This window comes from Chelmon rostratus, chromosome 2 (genome assembly GCF_017976325.1).
Source record: "Chelmon rostratus isolate fCheRos1 chromosome 2, fCheRos1.pri, whole genome shotgun sequence".
NCBI classification, from domain to species: domain Eukaryota; kingdom Metazoa; phylum Chordata; class Actinopteri; order Chaetodontiformes; family Chaetodontidae; genus Chelmon; species Chelmon rostratus.
Window position 1 is genome coordinate 3155538 of NC_055659.1, and position 18696 is coordinate 3174233.

Below are 18696 nucleotides of genomic sequence, written 5' to 3' on the forward strand. Positions count from 1 at the left end.
GTGTATATGTATATATATTTAGATTCTAATTATTGATGCATTAATGCGTTCATCAATTAAATGTAGTCTGCAACAATGCAAAATAATTTATTTGATGATTATATTGTATTAATGTGAATCTGTAGGTAACTGAAGCTGTCACATGAATGTAATGGAGTAAAAAGTACAATACTTGCCTCTGGAATGCAGTGGAGCAGAAGTATATGAGACATTAAATGGCAATAAGTGAAGTACAAAGTACCTCAAAGTTGTACTGGAGTAAATGTACGTTGCACCACGTTGGTGTGTAGCCAGCTATCAAAGACGTATTTAAAGCTTTATCTCCACCTTCTTTCTGTCAGTCGTCCGTCGCTGCTGCGATGTCTGAAGTTACATCTGTAAACTTCGGCTTCACCCGACGGCAACTTCCTGCTTTCTTTAAGGTTTAAACAGCAGCGACTGAATCCAACTAAAGCATAAATCACCAAGTTAGTGCTTTAGTTTAAGTTCAGCTTGGCAACTTTAGCTGAAAAGAGACGGTTTTCAGACGTGAGGTCACGTTCTCTTTGCTGTGATATTTAGATCAGGAAACAGTTGCAGGATTTTTTTCGTTCGTTTTCAGCCAAATTTAGCCGCGTTGAAACGAACAGCTGGACGACTTTTGACCTGTGAACAAGCGTTCAGCAGACAGGTGAAGGTGCCACAGTCAAACAGGGACTGACTCACCTGAAATCTAGCACTGTGTCATATTTAAACTGTATGGAAACCAGTCTGTGTATGTGATGTTACGAGTTCAAGCATTTTTGAGAAGAACAGTTGTAGTTTAGTCAGTAAATGAAAGTGTGCGCGAAGGCCGCTGCGTCAAAATATACATTTATTGAAACTTACAATCAAGTCGTGGAACAAAATCCCATTTAGTCGTAGAAGTATTGATAAATATACAAGTGACAGAAGTTAGCCAATGAACAGACAGGAGATCTTTTAGTCCACCGGGCAGATGCCAAAACTGATGCAACGTTTCATTCACACGCTGTCTGACGTTCCTTTATGCAGCATTTAAATGGAAAGGTGACTCAGTTAAAAAGCTAAAATGTGATTCAAAGCATGAAGTTGAAGTTTTACTGCGTGAGAAATTACTTCTTTTTTCCAACAAACAGAACGAACTTTAGCGAAACACGAAAAGGGAGATTCTTGTCTGTATTTACATTTTTTCCATTAAAAAAAATCAGCCAACCAGAAGACGCTTAATGAGATGAATTTAAAAAAAGAAAAAAAAAAAACTTTTCAAAGCAGAGATAACTTTTAACCTCAGGGTTGCTGATGGATGCTTTTCATTTTCTACTTTGGCCTCTCACATTTGGAAAGACTCACAGGAAACGATAGCACACACACATCTCTGAGGGGCGGAGTTTAACTGTGCACGAGCAGGTGAGCAGCTGCGCAGGTGAGCATAGATGCAGGACTGATGGCAGGTTTGGTAAATTCAAGGTTCCCTTGTGGCGTTTTCGACCACTTTTAATGCTGCAGAGCTTTAATTGGCTAGTTTTGTTTTGCTCATGTTGTGCACGAGGTCACGTGACACACATTCCCGCCAGTGGTTTCACACTATTGTGCCGATCAACAGGTGGCAGCAACGTGTCAGGAAACACATTAAAAAAGCAGTAAAGAAGAATTGAGCCCATCTTCAGTCCACAGGTTTCAGGCCTCTCAGGAAAAGTGAGCTTTGGACGTTCTTTAAGAGAAAACACATCGGTCAGAGCTGCAGGCTGCTGCGTTTGGCTCCATCTGGAGGATTTGTTGTGTAAATGCAAATATTTGACTTTTCTTCTCAACTTTTGTGACCCTGAGTTTCACAAGAAATGTTCAGTTACTGAATATCAGAGAAGCTGAAGTGTGAACAGAGACTCAGATTCCAGATAAAAGCTGGATTCATGCACTCTTCTTTATTGCTACCACCGGTCGCAGCCGGGTGGAGCTCGTTGACTTATTGGTCACAATGTAAGAATTTGTTAGTCATCATATCGAGTTAGCTGCTCATTTGGAGTTTCCAGTAAACAAATTATGGTGCATTGCGGTGTGTTTTAATAGAGTTTCAGATTGTGCGAGCTGATTGGAAACATGACAAACGCTGATTTGCTCTCTGATGTCGGGCGATGGCCGCGGCGAGCCGCGCGCCTCAGGCCGCGTCCGCCCCGTGCCCTCCGCCGGCGTCGGTCGTTCCATTCGGCGAGTTGCCAACGGTGTCGCTGGCGAGCAGCCGTTGTCGTTTTCTCTCCCTCTTCCTTCCGAGTCCTCCTTTTTTATTCTGTCTTCTTTCTGGCAGACACAAAGCAAAGCAGAAAGTGTTTTGTCAGGTTTTTGCTCATCATACATCTGCGTTCGGCTCCAGCTGCTCTCTTTGTACGCCTCAAGTCATAGAAGCTTAACAATTCATTAATAATTATACCTCACCGCAGTCGTATTTCTTACAGTGGAAATAGAAATGTGTCTCATCTTTCTGCAGCGCAGTGAGAACTGGTCTGAGATTCAGGTCAAAGGTCGAAGCTGCTGAATTTGGCTGAAAAGTTAAAATTTTTATACGTTTATGTTAAAAAACGATTGAACAGCTCCACAGCCACCACAGTTCAAGTGTGTGTTAAAACATAGTTCTTTAACCTTCATTTATAATAAGCTGCTGGGAGGTTTCTTCATCGACTTCACAGTGTGAGGAAATAAAAACTATTATAATTATTAAGGGTTAATCTTTCTGGATTTTCTGTCCAATGGCGAGATGACGAGTCGTACTTATAACGTGCATGTTGATGTGATCACAGTTTACAAGCTGGAAACTCTAAATTACAATAACATGAACGCAGCACACGCTCTGAGTGGGTGTTTCTCATGGCGGCGTTTGACTGACAGCCAGATACCGAAACACGTTACCCATGATTAGGCCCAGAATACTGCAGCGAGCGCTCAGATTACAGATCACACAAAACAACGTTGGTCCTTTTTGACAAATACTCAACTGAAATTTTTAACCCAGTAAATAGACAGAAGCTGCAGATCCAGCACGAACGGTCTGAAACTACGTTTTAACAGACTTTCAGTGTGTCTTTTTCCACCACCCAGACCGAGAAGACGCCCGCTCGGTGACCCGGGTACGTCACACCGTGCTGCACTGGATCACAGGGCAGCGTCGGCCCTGAGAGCCCACGACGTCGTTTCAGGTTGGTCGAACAGAAACGTGTGAGCTTCCACTCTGAGGATTCAGACAGCCGGTCTGCGCCTCACGTTTCACACCACAGATTACATGTTTGAAGAAGAAGAAGAGCCAAACGCAGGTGTTGGCTCCTCTGATTCCCTCCATCATCCTCCAAAGATGGGGAAAATGTGCGGAGCTGCAAACCTGGTGACTGAACACCTTTTTCACGCCCTGTAAACGCTCAGGTGTCGGGGCGCCTCAGATTTCGGTCCAGGATAATTACTGTGAAGCGTTTCGTGCGCTGATGCGCCGGGCTCTGCGGGCTGACGCTCCGTGCGGCGTCCAGATCTGACGAGCGTCAGGAAAGTATTCTCTGTGATGGATCGCCGCTCTGAGACGGGAATTTTGGCCACAAGTTTGCAGAAAGAGAAAAAAAGCATCAGATTTTATGTCGTTTTTAAAAGCCCGAAGACTCGAGATCAAAACTTCAGGGGATTTGAACTCGATAAATAAATGTTCTGATATTTCACAATACGTCGTGACATATCAGGTTAAACCTTGTCCACATATCTCATATAGCTGTCTCGTGCTATTAAAGCGGGTTCAGCCCAGATCGAAAATGTGGTTTTGATGTTCGGCGACGGGAGAGGAGAGCTTCAGTGTTTTTGGCTCCGGTTTGAAAGTGGAATAATTTTCTGTAACATGCAGCGCTGAGCTTGATTTAGAGGTTGGTTGGACATCAGAGAGGAAAAACAAACGCAGGCAGGACAGAAAGAAGAAAAGAAGACGAACTGAAACGCTGCAACTCTTCTTAATTAGAGTCCAGAAATGATCTCTGGAGAAAATATTCGGACCAATGTTGCAGTTGAGCTTATTGTCTGCGAGTTTCAATCCAGGCCTGTTTATCTTGTTTCTAGTTAAAATAATACGTTTCTGAAAACATCAAAGTGAACAATCATTTATGCATTAGAGAGGATGCTTTTAACGGAAAGTCGTCTCTGACGGTGTGAAATGTGGCTGCAGGACGTCCAGTCAGGTTAACGGACTGTCCTCATTGAAGTGAATGAGGGGGCTTCGTCTCTTTCATGCACGTCCTCTATCTGTCCGCTAAGACAATTTTAAGCAAAACTTTGAAATGTCAAGAAAAAGAGAAACTGGTTTGGAGCGAATAAACTAAGCAAAGCGTTGTTCTGCCAGAAGGTGGCGGTGTAAGCGGCGAGAGTGAACAGTAAAAGAAGAATGGAAAATGGATGGAGGTCTGCAGGAGTTCGTTTAGTTTGGGTGAGCTGTGATTGTTCTGTCGTGTCAGCCGTGTTTCATGCTGTCCGGAGACGAAGATAATGAAGACGAGGAGCGTTTCCGGCATATCTGGCAAGATGAGGACGCCGAAACAGCTTCTTATGTTCGCTACGTCAGAATTTATTCTGCAAAGTTGTTTCCATCTCCTGTTTAGCAAATTAACACTTTTTCCAAAAAAGGCAAAAACCACCTCGAGACAGCGAAACAACTTCCTGCAAACTTTCTGCCAAATTCATGCCAAATTTTTTGCATAAAAAGACCTTGATGGAAACAAGACTCATACGTCTCCTGGAACAATCACGACGAAGGCTAAAAGAAGTCATCGCTGACGTCGTGCAGCGTCGCTGACTTCAGTCGTGTGTTCGTTCGTCGGGGTTAAAGCAGGCGAAGATGCTGAGCCTCAGCATGAGAGGTTTCCCGCTGGGCTCAAAGAAGAGAAGAAGTGGAATTCTTAAAGCAACGTCGGGAAAAACAAATGATTCAGAAAGAATTATGTTTTCTTTCTCTCTTCTGGCTTCTCTCTCCATCGGCTCCCTGTCGTTCTATCCGAAACATGTGGACGGGCGGCGGCGAGCAAACAGATGCACCGAGATCAGCTCGCCTCCGTCAGTCTTTGGGCAGCTCCATGGCGGAGGCCTCGAACGCACCTCGCTTGCATTTTGGGGCGCAGGAACCGAATTCTCCAACAACAACAACAACAAAAAAAAAAAAAAAAAGAAGGGGGGTGGGAGGTGGGGTTTGAATTGAGTCCAGCTGCTCATGACGTCGTAGCCGCCGGTGCAGCAGTGAAAGCTAAATTCCACGCTGGAGGTCGGTCGCAGATCGCTTCTCACACGTCGCTCTGAATGATATTTTGTTGTTTATGTCTCATGTCAGAGGCCAAAGGGATGAGAAGCGGCTTTGGTCCTGTGTGTTTACATCAGAGCCCCCCCCCCCCCCCCCCCCCCCCCGGTTAGAGGGAGGCTGCCACACTGTCATCTGCCCTTTATTAGCAGCAAGAGCCCAGCCTTTTCTCCTGTCTCCTCTCCTCATCCACTTCCTCAAATCTCTTCCTCCCTCTTCCAGCTCTGTCTGTCCTCGCTGCTGTAAGCTGTCCTTCATTAGTGATGCTGTCACAGAGGCTTTGAGTCTGGACGCTGCGCTGATGATTGGGAGTTAAGACCGGCTGTCCCGAAGTGCCTCTCTGCGTCTGTACATGTATGTTCAGAAAGAGTGAGCAGACGAGCAGAACTGGACGTATGCTCCTATTCATGCATCGTATCCGACCATGAGACGCTTTCTATGGGATGTGCATGGATGAACAGGTGGCTCAGGATTGACCAGAGGGGGTGGAAAGCTGGACGTTTTAACCTCACGCTGTGGAAACATGTCTGTGTTATTAGATTATCGTTGCATTCTTAAGGATTCCTCCCGGATTACGCATATAAACAAAAACCGAGCGCTGCAGAAGTCACAGGAATTGTTGGAGAAAGCGGCGAGCTGCTTGTTTCCACGCCACAGAATGGGCGAATCTAATCTTTCCGACTCAGTAACTGAGTCGTGACATGATAAAATTCAGTCTGATCACCCGGCTAGTTTCCCGCACCTGGACCACGGTAGGTCCTGTGGGTCCAGGATTTACCTGCTGGTTCTGCCCCCCCCCCCCCCCCCCCCCCCCTGCGCTGGCCTCTTCATGACCTCCACATGAGCTTTGCTCCACTATTGACTCGAAACTCTTTTCTCCCTCTTGGCTTTTGCTTCTCTTGTTGATGTTGTACTAAAGCAATGTTAAAAAATCCAAAGTCAGTGTTTTCTTTACTTTTTTCTCGTCAGCTGAATGACTACACGCTCCTCTACGAGTTCAAATACTCTAAAAACTCTTCACATTGATAAAAATGAAGCTTGTTTTAACAGAGTTTCTGAAACTTTGATATTTTAGAGACTGCTTGAACAACACTTTCATGCTTTGACATTTCATATAAAATCCTTGTCAAAACTAAAATAAATAAAAATTAAGTGAAGATAAATGCAGCAGAGACTCGCAAAATAATCATTCTGAAGGTTAAGTGCTCAGAAGTGCAGCACATGTCGTCACGTCCCAGCATCATGAACACCTGATTCACACCCTGATGCACACGAGTCCGAGCAAACCTGCTGCACGCAGCAATGCTCACCTCCTCCTGCTGCATCTCGCACGCACACAGTGAACCAGATGGGTCGTATCTGGAGTGTCATGAGAGCGAAACATCCCTCAGCCATCTTAACTGAATCAAGCGCTGTGCTCCTCACATAACAACCTAACTACAGGCAGACTGCACACACACACACACACAGAAATTCAAATGCCGTCCTTGTCCCTACTGAATTCCATTTATCTTCTAAAACCGCAACGCTACATGTACGGCCACATCACAAACTCCTCCATGGATCCACTCAGTCGTTGGTCAACTTTCCTCTTAAACCCTGAAAACAGACTCTAACTCGTGTTTCCATGTGTACTGTCGACCCGAGCGCACCGATGGCAAAGCTTTGGCGTGTTTCCAACTGTCCGGACGCGTCCGTTGAATGCTTCAGCTCTGATTTGTGGGCGGGTTTGGTCGTTTTTGTAATGAATGGAATTTCCTGAGAGAAATGTGTGTCAGTGAATACATCATGAGAACAGAGTGAGTGCACAGGAAGCCACAGGTCAATGCTCGAGAAGTGAGACGTTAAAGCAGCAGCTCTGTTCATGCTGCGCTGTCTGCACTACTACAGGATATTTTCTATTTAAACTTCAAAAAGACACTGCAGTAAAAAAATATCACATCATCCTGCAGGTTTAGGGTGTTTCGTCAAATACTTTGGTGAAATTTGACGAAACATTTGGTGAAATAGAAAATGTGCATACAGTAGAAATCAAAGCAACATATGGAAACTAACTGCAGTCTCACCATTTGATCTGAACACCATCTGAACATTTGATTTCTACCGTCTACAAAATGTCTGTGGCTTTATTTTTCTTTAAAAAGGGAACGCCACTGAAAGCAAGCTCCCTTTAACAGTGACGCCCTAAAAAACACATCCAAGCGTTTGAATGAGGAATCGTGGCGTTGTGGATGTTAACTGATTTCGTATAGTGAGGAAAACTTCGGTCACAGATCAGTGGATTCGCTGAAAGTCTTTCAGCTCTCTGGACCTACGGTGAAAGATCAGTGAATTTTAGAAGCCAACTGCAACATACATGAAAATGCGAGCTATGCTTACTAACTCCCTTTTTACGCCAGCCATGACCAAACTTTATGCAATGAAAGGAACGTGACTGCAGAACAAAGATCAGATAGATCTTAATCCGTGCAGATGATTATGATTTGGCATTTGTGGCGCCCCCTAGTGGCAGGATGACTGTGCAGCACAGTCCAGACCGAGCATCTGAACACGTGCGCCGCAAGTTCGGTGACATGAGCTTAAGCCAATTTTGATTCATGAGCATTTATGTATGCAGAATTTCAAAACCATACAGGAAATCAACAATTTGGAAAAAGCTTTTTCCTGATTGGTCCAGATTTGCTACAATATGCTACGTAACACTATGCTACGTAACACTATGCTACATAACGATTGCTGTTAGCGCAGTACAGAAAAAAACAGTTTTGGAAAAATCTTTCAGTGCTCAAATGGGCAGATATGGACAGATTAATCAAAACCCAGTGAATCCAGGGGGGAAAACATGTTTTTCTGAGACTTACGGTTCAAAAGTTGTAGGCCACAACGTACAACAACGTTTGTTACTATGGTGCCATCACCTTGCCGATCAGTACCTGAGCTGTGGGTGGGATTTCCAACCTATCTACTGCGTTTGGGAACTGCAGCTGTTAGCGATGCTTCGGACATCTAATCATTCCTAGTCCAGATGTTTTTCTGTTTTACGTACCGAGTTTCTGAGATATTTACCTTTGAATGTTTTGTCAACATCCTAATATAATGGAGGTAAATGGAGTTTTGTGTTGGGAAGTAACACCAGGTAACCAGGTATCAGTTAACACCTGAACAATCGAGGTAGCAGATCAGAAAAAGTCCTGATTTTTGTGTTTTGGAACAGTTTGTCGAAGACAAGCTATTTGGAGGGTTTGTGGACTTTTCCAGTCATTTTCAGCACTTTGAGCACCACAGACATCATTCTGGTTATTTCCATTGTTTTCTGCATGGACAGATGCCATCAGGGGTTATGAATGATTGACCTTTTAAATCAAACTAATCTCAGGCTGAGATGTGGCCTCGCCTCAGAGGGCTAAAACTTACTCGACAAAGACAAAAAGAAAGAGGATTTTTCAAAAATGCTGCTTTTATCCTCTTGACTCTGGACCGACTTCGTGCACTCAGAACCACATGTTGTGGTGGGAAAAAAAAAAAAAAAAAAGCGTCAGCATAACGGATGATAAATCCACATGAAGCTATAAGCATCATGGAGCCATGTGGGCCAACACACACCTCCAGGGTGAAACTGTGGGGTCACACACAAACATGCAAACTCAAACATACACAAGTAAACACACGATGCAACTCCTGCAGGTCTGAATCCAGACTGGAAACATCAAGACTTTGGTTTTCAGCTGGAGCTGCTCAGCGTACCACTGTAGTGGTCGTACTGGGCAGCCAACAGTAGCAGGCTGGTTATACTGGGTGACTTTGTATGAATGTGAAGCAGGATGGTGTTGACAAGGAGCATCTGTATTGAATCAGCCTCGCTGGAATGAAACAAGCAGGGCTGCGTTTGAATAGACTGGCGGTAAGAAAAAGAGTCATTTTTCCCTCGTCTGATGTTAAGGTCCATTTAGCCTCTTAAAGCAAACGGGAGTCATGCCAGCGTCTCTGTGGAGCTGCACTTTGGCACAGCAGTGCTATGAACTGAATGCTAACATCCGTGAGCTAAAATGCTCACAGTGACAATGCTAACATGCCGATGACGCACGTGAACCTCGCGGCGACGCTGGAGGAAAATGGGTCACCGAGGTCATTAAGAGGAATCACGAGGGAAGCATGAACATGTGAGACATTAAACACGCACCTGTCAACACTGCGATTTGGAAATACTGGACATTTTCCGGCGCCGCAGCACCCTGGGCTGTCCCACCGCCCTGAGCACCGTCCTCGTACATCTTACATTTAGAGAAGGCTGCACATTGAATCCTAAAATCACCACGAGGAAACCGCTTGCTTTAAAACATCACAGCAAAAAGGACTGAATTAACGAGTTCCTGCATGAAGTGGCTGCAGTCAGGTGGTCAGAATCAGACTGAAATGAAACGCTGTGAACATGCATACTGCCACCTGCTGTACTGGAGGGGAATGCAGCGTCACATCAACCAGCGGTTATGCCTCCTGTCAATGTCAGAGTGAGCCTTTCTTTAAAGAAAGGTTAGACATACGGGAGAATCCCTGGAAAAACAGGACGGTTGACGGGTCTGCATGAAGCAGGATAAACTAACGTCACCAGAGAACCGTCATCAGTCAGCGGACATGTCTGCATCAAGTGTCATGACAGTCCATTCATGGTTGTTGAGACTTGTCAGCAGTTGTCCAGCTGACCTACATGACCTTCCCGAGGGTCATGACATCAGCATTGCCAAAAAATGATGAGAACTGACATGTTACATGTTATGTATTTCTGCCTGATTCCTGATCAAAACCTTCGAAAAACATCCCTCTGGACCTCCCGTTAATCCCTGATGAGGCTATTTTATGACTACAAGAGAACAGGCTGTGTTTTATCAGTATCTCCCCTTGCCTCACATCTCGTCGATTCCTCTGTGAAAGGTCACGCGTGAGGAGAGAGTTCGGGTCTGAGTGGTCTTATCTTTGGACTGGATGTGATCAAATTTGTGTTTTACACCTATGAAGAGTTTGGTCTCTTGTATATTTAAATGGGATTTGGTGCGTTTGCCACATCATAAATATGTCAGTGTGTCTCAGAATCATTCATTTGGACAGTCTAAATTTGTAGAGACTAACCCGATGAGCTCATGCCATCATGATATGATTCAGCTGAAGGTTGGTAAACCATAGATTTGATAAAGTCAATCAATATTATGAACTGTCAGCCATATGCAAGCCACACGGTTCAAAGTCTGACCTCTCAAGTGAGGTTTTGTAGAGGAGGGAGACACGTGAGGCAAGAAGAATCTGCACCTTGTTTCAGTTTGACTTGTTTCTGAAAATGCTTCCATACAGAAAGTAGTTCTGTGAGGTATAAATGGGACGTGGACTGCAGTTAAACAGCCCTTTTCAACTTCTGGAGAGCTTTACAGTTTGTCTCATTCACCCAGTAGACACACAGTTGCACAGCAGGGGGGGTGGACCTGCCCCGACTGAACCACAGCTGCCTCAAATACTCTGTATATTCCACAAATATGGTCACAAACGGCCAGAAATGCTGCATACTTTAAACCAAAGGCTTGAAGAACCACAGCAGATGCAGCGGGAACAGGTCTCTGTAATTACAGGGAGTAGTTCACCTGAAGCTGCAGCTTCAGCTCTCAGGCCCCGCTGAGGGAGGTGTCGTGCAGAATATCTCTGCAAGGACAGGAGCTTCCTGCCAGTTGTAAATACGGCATAGAAGCAGAACGAAGGAGCATCTTTGATAAATTCAGTACTTCAAAACCGCGTATACACGCACCACCTTTGGAGCAGACCGAATCTCCAAATTCTTGATGGTCTGATAAAAACCTTATAAAAGCACGCAGAAACGGACCGAGTCCAGCCAAATCGAATCAGTCACACTAACGCACAACCTCATGAAAACGCCTGGAATCCACCTAAAAAACATACTTTTCTCATCTCTGCCCACAACTTTGAGGTCAGTTTCTGAAAGGGAAGAGAAATCTCATTACTATCTTTCACTTAGGCCTGCCTCTAAAATACATCCAGGACATTCAAGAAGTGAGAGTAAGGAAAGGCCGTGTGCAGCGAGCTGCTTGTTCTCTAATGAATGCCTGTTGTCCAGGGTTTAAGTTGCCCCGGGGCTGCGTCTGCGCCGGGATCGCTATGCGTTAACTTAATGCATGTGATATTTGGGAAAATGTACTTTAGCTCGCTGTCTGTGTTGTGTTACACTGTAAGCTCTACCCAGATCCATGTGTAGCCGGATGAGAGGGCCGCTGAGTTCTGCACTGCTCAGCCTGCATATCAAAGTATCAGCGTCTGAAACGGCAGAACTGCCTTCCTGTCAGGCAGGATTTATTCGACTGGTTGGTGGATATAAGATTGTTCTTTGCAAACTAATCCAGTCCCATATAATAAAACATTGATTTCTCCTCTCAACGAATATGACAGAGATATTGAGTTATAAAACTGACGAGCCTCATAGCTCCTAAAGCCTACACACTATACATATATCTGCTTAGCGTCAGGGCCCCTATTCTCAAGCTTCGGATAGCTTATCAGGGCACCTCCAGTATGTCTTATATGACTGTACCTGTTTTATGAACACGCTGAAACTGAAGCGCACGTGGATAACTGGGATAAAAGCGTGTAACGTGCATCTAATCTACAAATACGCTCTCACAACATTTTTAAGATGTGCACTAAATTTTCTGACCACATGATACACGTGGGAAAAGAATTCATCGTGATTTTAATCGGAGCGTGAACTGATGATCTTCAGCTGTTAGCGGTTAGCGAGTAGTTAGAAGAGGCTGATAAATCTACCTGTGGATTAGGCCTCCACCTTCAGCACCCTCTAACCTTTCTACCCCTACCCGAACAAGGGTCTGTATCCAATCCCTACTTTCATCTTTGACTCTACCTCTTTACTTTCTACCCCCTACCCGAACCAGGGTTTGCATCCCCACACCCCGCTTTTATTGGTGCAGTTGGTGAGAGGCAGGTGTAGATGATGGTAGTGCGGCACTTGGCAGTTACATGTGGCATCTAGGCCTGTGGTAGCAATGTAGTATCTTAGCAGTTAGCATTGGCATCTAGCAGTTAACATTAACAGTATCGGTGAATGTAGCTGTATATTCTTCTTCTTAGCAATTAGTGTTAGCATTTAGCATTAGCTACATGGTAGCATCGGTACTGTATTGTCTTCTTCTGTTCTTCTTAGCAGTTAGCGGTTAGCATTAGCATTAGCTAAATGGTAGCATCGGTACTGGCCACTACCTGGAGCATCTCTGGGTCAGTTGAATGTGGCGGTGCTGTTTGGATTGTGTAGGAGCAGTGTGAACTGGCACTAGGGGGGGTGACTCTGGGACGCCGGAGTTCACCGCCTAGCCTCCTGGAGGTGTCGTGGGACTAAGTAGGCGAAACACCATTAAAGGGAGGTATCCACCTGATGACCCCCATAGACGTGTTAGGAATCACTGCTCTTTGGCAGGTATAGAGGCAGATTAGAGCTCCAAGGTTCTTCACTGAGAATGAATCCTCTTTTTGAGCACAAGTATCTTGTGTTTAAATTAACTTTAAAACAGGTGACATTTCCTGAGTTAAAGCATTTAAACAGTAAGGTTTCAACGTTTGCTCAAGACAAAAACATATTTGCGTAATTTGGGAAAGAATCAAGAAAAACAGCCATATAGGTCGTCTTTGGAAGGCAGCGACCTCTAGTGGTTGTAGTTATCATGAGGGGCGCAAAGGGGTGATGTAGTGTACAGAGCACCACATGTGGAGGGAAGAGGAGTGAATGGATGGTCAGACAAACACAGGACAATCAAGATTTTATCTGCCCATCATTCTGTCTCCATCACGTTATCTTTATTCCAAACATCTTCTTCATCTTCATCTTCAGCGTTTTTAAAATAATGGCACAGTCCGGTGCTGAAAAGTTAAGTAGACAGCTCCAGAGCATCAGCGTAATACTTCAAAGCAGCTCTGCCAGAGAACACGCTGTAAGTTCATTCAGTGCTCAGACTGACTGCTGAATATTTAACTCCACAGGTTTGAATTCAGTTCAGGATCATTTAGATCATGATGGTCCCTCGCTGCCAGAAGCTTCCATTTATCTGATGCACATCTGTTGTCAGTGACTGTGGTGAGAGAAAAAAGAAAAACGGATCCTGGAAAGTTGAGTTGAACTGGCCCACCACCACCGATCCACAGATTCTGACATGTCTCCTACAGCACAGGCACATTAGTGCAATTAGAGATGCAACCAATGCTTTATCTATTGAGCCTAAAGTAACATCTTGTCTGCTCAGCAAAATGCAAGTTATAGTCCCTTTATGCTACATAAGCATAAGCAAAAATAAAACTAAGCTAAGCTGGTGGTACAGCGGCGGAAACTTCTGGATCGGGTTTGTCTGTTAGTGCCTTTTGGGCTCTTTGCAGACACCTCAACTCACTGATATCACTGACGCTCAGCAGATGAGGTTCTGGGTGGTTTTAATCACCCGATGGAGGAGCCTTCCTGTCCAGCACGGTGCACATCGTATGCCAGTTTGTAATGTTTCCAATCAGGATGCTTTCTATTACTCCTCAGGAACTTTGCTTTCTTAGGTTTCCTTAAGAAATGCATCTTTTCTCTACCAGGATGCAGCTGTGTGATATCTATGACAGGTTCTCTGTGATTCCCAGGAACCCAAAACTGTTCACCCGCACTGCACTTTGCCTCCTTTCTACAACCAGCTGATTGGTTTCCTGATGTTGGGCAGAAGGTTGCACTCTGTGCTCCATCCTGCAGGATCGCTGATTTCTTCTGGATACGAATTCTCATTGTTGTTTGCCTTCTGGCCGATGCCGTTGGTGTCATCCACAAACTTCACACCAGAGTTCGTTCCAGTCGTGCATATACAGCGTGAACAGGAAGGGGCTGAGCACACGGCCCTGGGGGCTCCCATGTTTAACATTAGAGCAGAAGAGGCCCAATCTGTGTGGGGTCTGTGAGGAAGAGTACAGTCCCCCATTGTTCAAATTGCTGATTGTCTATATGTTGTGATCTTATGAACTACACCTATAATGACTGACCCGCAGTGTCCCTTTAGCCATTTAGAGGTATCGGGAGCGAGGGGAAGTAGAGTAAGTGAAAACCTTTTCGCTGCTGCTTCTGAAGACTGTGACACCATCAGCGGGTGGAGCCAGTGTGGATTGAACAGATGCTTACATGCAGCTGATGTCTCATGTCTGCTGTGATTTCTGGGTAAGAGAACAGAAATGTCTCTGTATGAATGTAAATACTACAGGTAGTAATAGTGGAATTACCCTAAATTTGACTGCACAATAACTAAAAGGAGAGCTGTTTTTAAACTAATTATCATCACATTTAGGCTTTATTTGACAGTACAGTGATGGGAAACATGGGGTAATGACGTCCCCAGTCAGATTTGAAGTCTACATCACAGTTACGGCGCCGCGCCGGCCCAGCGGGACGCCCCCGGCCATGCTTCGGCTTGTGCCTTTACACCGAAATTATCTTAATTTTGTTGTAGGGCTTAGAGTGCCAGAGCAGAAACTGAGCTCATATCCCCATAAAAGTACAATCTGGATAATATCAGCGTCCGTCCTGATGAAGTCACACGTGGTCTCTATTCATTGCTGATGGAGCCGCTCCAGAAAGTGTCACTTGTTAACATCACAGGCTGGAAAAATGATTCTCTTGTGTTTGCAGCTGTGGGAGACAAATTATACAAAATGTATGCATGATGACAGGGAAACATCCAGTAGAAGGCCATAACCGCAGCTGGAAGCCCCCATGTAATGTGATATAGTCACACTGTCCTGCGGTGAATATTATGTTTAAAAAGATGTGGATTTTTAATAAAACTGTTGAAGAGTTTATTCCTCTCTGAGGTCACTGTGAGTGTAGCTTTGTAGTGTGAGAGCATCGTGTTCAGTCACATGGTCACACACGAGTTGTGGGCAGAAGGTCGTCCGGGCCCGTCCAAGCTGCACCTGTTGGTGGATGCCAGCTGTGATGAAGGTGTCCAGAATCAACAGACAGGTGAAGGACTGTAGCCTCCGTGAATGCAGGCGTAGAAAATGGGTTGTCCCTTTGGGTGTCCTGTAGATCAGTGCTTCTGTGCCATTAAAATAATTAAAGACAACATGCCACCCCCTCAGCACCAGTCGCGTATGTCAGTGAGTTATAAGCAGTTCCTTTTTTGTGCTTTTTAGAGGCCTGAAGACATAAAATTCTCCAGAAAATCACGGGAAAAAGGCAAATATTAGAGGAAGATATGAGGATTTATGCAGATGGATTTATGTGAATCTGTGAGTCTTCAAAACCTGCACGCCATGCCCTTTGTAATGTTCTTACAAAAAAATGCGTATTTTATAAATACAGGCCTGTGGTGAACCATTTCACAAGTGACTTCACACCTTGGGTCATTTCCTGTTAGCATTATGGGATATTGGTTAATATAGACTGAGTGCACACTCAAAGACTTAGCGATCCCAGTGGACAGCCTGCTCTGTGTTTTATTTTCAGCCTCGCTCTGTGTTTTGAACTGGTTTTTGGCTAGCTAGCCGTAGCGTGCAGAACGTGAGTGTGCTGTGGGACTGCACCAAACCTGTGCTTGATTTTTATCGCATTTGGTACATTAAACATCTTAGTGCAGCTGCAGTATTCTGTTCCCGAGAGGAATCACTTGTATGAATTAGGCTTTGCTTTCTCTTTCAGCGTTCAGAGAGCAGAAGTAATGACCAGGCAACGAGCCACGAGGGACTTTCTATTGTGACTTATGTCCATTCATTTCGGCTTTACAGAATTCAAAAAACTATAAACTGCAGCACTAATGGAATAATAATGAAGGATGGACGTTTGACAGAGAGCTCAGCCACAGTTGTTTTAACTTGTTGTAACATAGATGCAAGACAGATGCATGCTGCTGGACTGCGACCACCGTTTCCCTCCAGTTTGCATTTGTGTTGCGCAGCATCATAAAACACTGGCTATGCAGCGCCTTTCAGTTTTATAGAAGGGGAAATGCATTATGTCCTAAATAAAAGCTGCACTGCCGCTCTCTTCCCTTAAAAGGGAGACGAATAAATCAGCCCGACTACGAGGATTATCGCCACCATAAATACAGCTAATAAGCTTTCACACTAACACCAAACATGTGTCTGTAGCCGCAAAAGCCGTTTTACGAACAGACGTGCAGACCAAACTTGAGAAAAGGCTGATTTATCAACATGTGGACACAGTATAGTATAATTACACAGTTTGTGATTCGTTGCTTTTTCCCAGTTATGCAGAAATTTACAGCCGAGTTATTATTATATGGCGTTCTAACCTTGATGGATAAAGAGCCTTTGTGCTCTCATCATCTGCTTTGATTAGGCGACTTTGTTAAGAAGCTAAATACCCGACTGCCTACTACAAACTACCAACAAACACAGTATGTACGACATGCCTGAAGTCTGTTGCATCCTTGTTATCTCTGCTTCAATCGAGCTGGGAGCCTTTAATGAAACTTGTTGATTGATGGTATTTTTGTTGGTGTTAACGTCCATGCTGGTTCGGTCTTATTGTGAACATTTCCCCCTTAACAATAGCTGCGTAAGGTACAAACTTAAAAATGCCCTTCAGTTGCGGGCCTGGCTTTCCTCTGGGACCTGCAGGCGCTCATGGAGCTTCTCAACGCCAAAAACGTTGCAGCACTTTTTTCGATTTGCTGCGACTTCTTGTGGCCGCTCCGGTGCTTTGCATCGTGGGATGCAGTAGGCGAGGTAGTCCAGTTTGATGGATACTGGAGAGTTTTGCTGAATCACTATGATTTGTGGGTATTTTTGGCATTCTGCAGATTTGCTCTTGTTTGCATGCTGCAGACTACATGTCAGATTTTGGCCAAATCAGTATATAATGCAAGTATAGTGGATGATTTGGAATACCGACAGAGAGTGAGGCACAAAAATACCTCTTTTTTTACTCCTTTTGACTAAAATCTTAGTCGTCCTGATCCATCATCTTTTCTTCTACCGGCATCGTCACGTCGAAACTTCACTTTAAATGCTGCTCTTTCACTTGACCTGAGATTTATCTTGCCGGTCCGGTAACTGAACCGCCGACCTTCCAGTCACAAGTACGCTTCTCCAACCCAAACCAAAACCCAAACCCACAGCGAGTCAGGACAATCGCTGCCTGTAACCGTCCCCCTAGATCTTCACCTTTCAACGCATGACCGGGACTCAACCCTGTGATCAGGATTCTCTGCGAAACCGCCGGGCCGCCGCTCTTTAAAAGTTACCGTCGATAAGATAATGCGGACGCGAATGGAAATGCATTTGCGTTGCCAAGATATTCCCTGACAGCATGACATCTTAACTGTCTATGTCAGATGCTGCTAGATTGCCAGGAAAACAACCACCAAACCCCTTTGTTAGCCCAAGACAGCTCGCTGCCATTGTTGAAGAGACAGAGAGAAAAGCAAGAGCAGGGAGAGTGGATGGGAGACGAGACCGTGTCCTTCCTCCTCATCTGAAAACAATAAAACAACAAGAGAGCAGGAATTAAAAGACTAGAGCCGTCTAATCTAGAACAACAGAGGAATGTCAGGGAGATGCCACAGCATCCTTTTATCCCAGATGTGTGCTATTAGGTCCACGGGCCCGATCGCTGCTCCAGACTCTGCTGGATCGGATTTCCTCCCCTGCTAATGCCACTGGACATCCGATCTGACAATGATAATGATAATTACTTCAAATGACTGTCTTCCATTGTGGGAGAAGTGGAAAACGCACAGGCACGCACACACAGGGACACACACGCGCTGAAACCAGACAATACTTTAAAGACTTTAAAGAGAAATTACTGCTGGATTTCTCACCGATTTGGAAAAAGTTAACGACACGGCTCTGCTCATTCCTCCGCACTGTTTAAACGCTTCACGGCTTCTTCTGCCGTTTGTGTAAGAGGAAGAAAAAAAATAAATATGGAACAATCAAAAGGTCACAACAACAACAACTTGGTTTTGGAGGCAGAACAAAAACTGCTGCCAAGTTTGTTTTTTAATGTTTTGGAATATCTGCATGAAGTTCATCATTAATTTAACGCAGAGTTAAAAACAAGAGCCAGACGCCGTCTCCAACACAATAGTTGTGTTACTGATGAGGGCAGAGGAATATGAGACTAAATTATCTGTGTTTTTGTTCTCTTCAATACAGTTTTAACCAGCATTGACAGCATTTCCACAACACAGAGCTTTCAAAATATTTGTTTGCAGTTGGAGTCTATTTTCGGGTTCTTCTGGACGCTCAGAAAAGCAGAACACATGACGAGCATAACGCCGTGGACATGATTACACCCGATCTGAGAGGCTGGATGTCCTCGGACGGAGGCGACGCAGAAG

At 44.7% G+C, this 18696-nt stretch overlaps 1 protein-coding gene across 1 annotated transcript in view; it reads right to left on the reverse strand.

Annotated features, from left to right (window-relative positions):
* Positions 1-951: 951 nt before the first annotated feature.
* The window catches only part of rspo4 (R-spondin 4), a 34312-nt gene continuing 16567 nt past the window's right edge, over positions 952-18696 (reverse strand). The window contains exon 5 of the mRNA XM_041960867.1: positions 952-2295. Within this exon, the coding sequence (XP_041816801.1) occupies positions 2156-2295 (140 nt within the window). The 3' untranslated portion in view covers positions 952-2155. The remainder of the gene's footprint in view (positions 2296-18696) is intronic.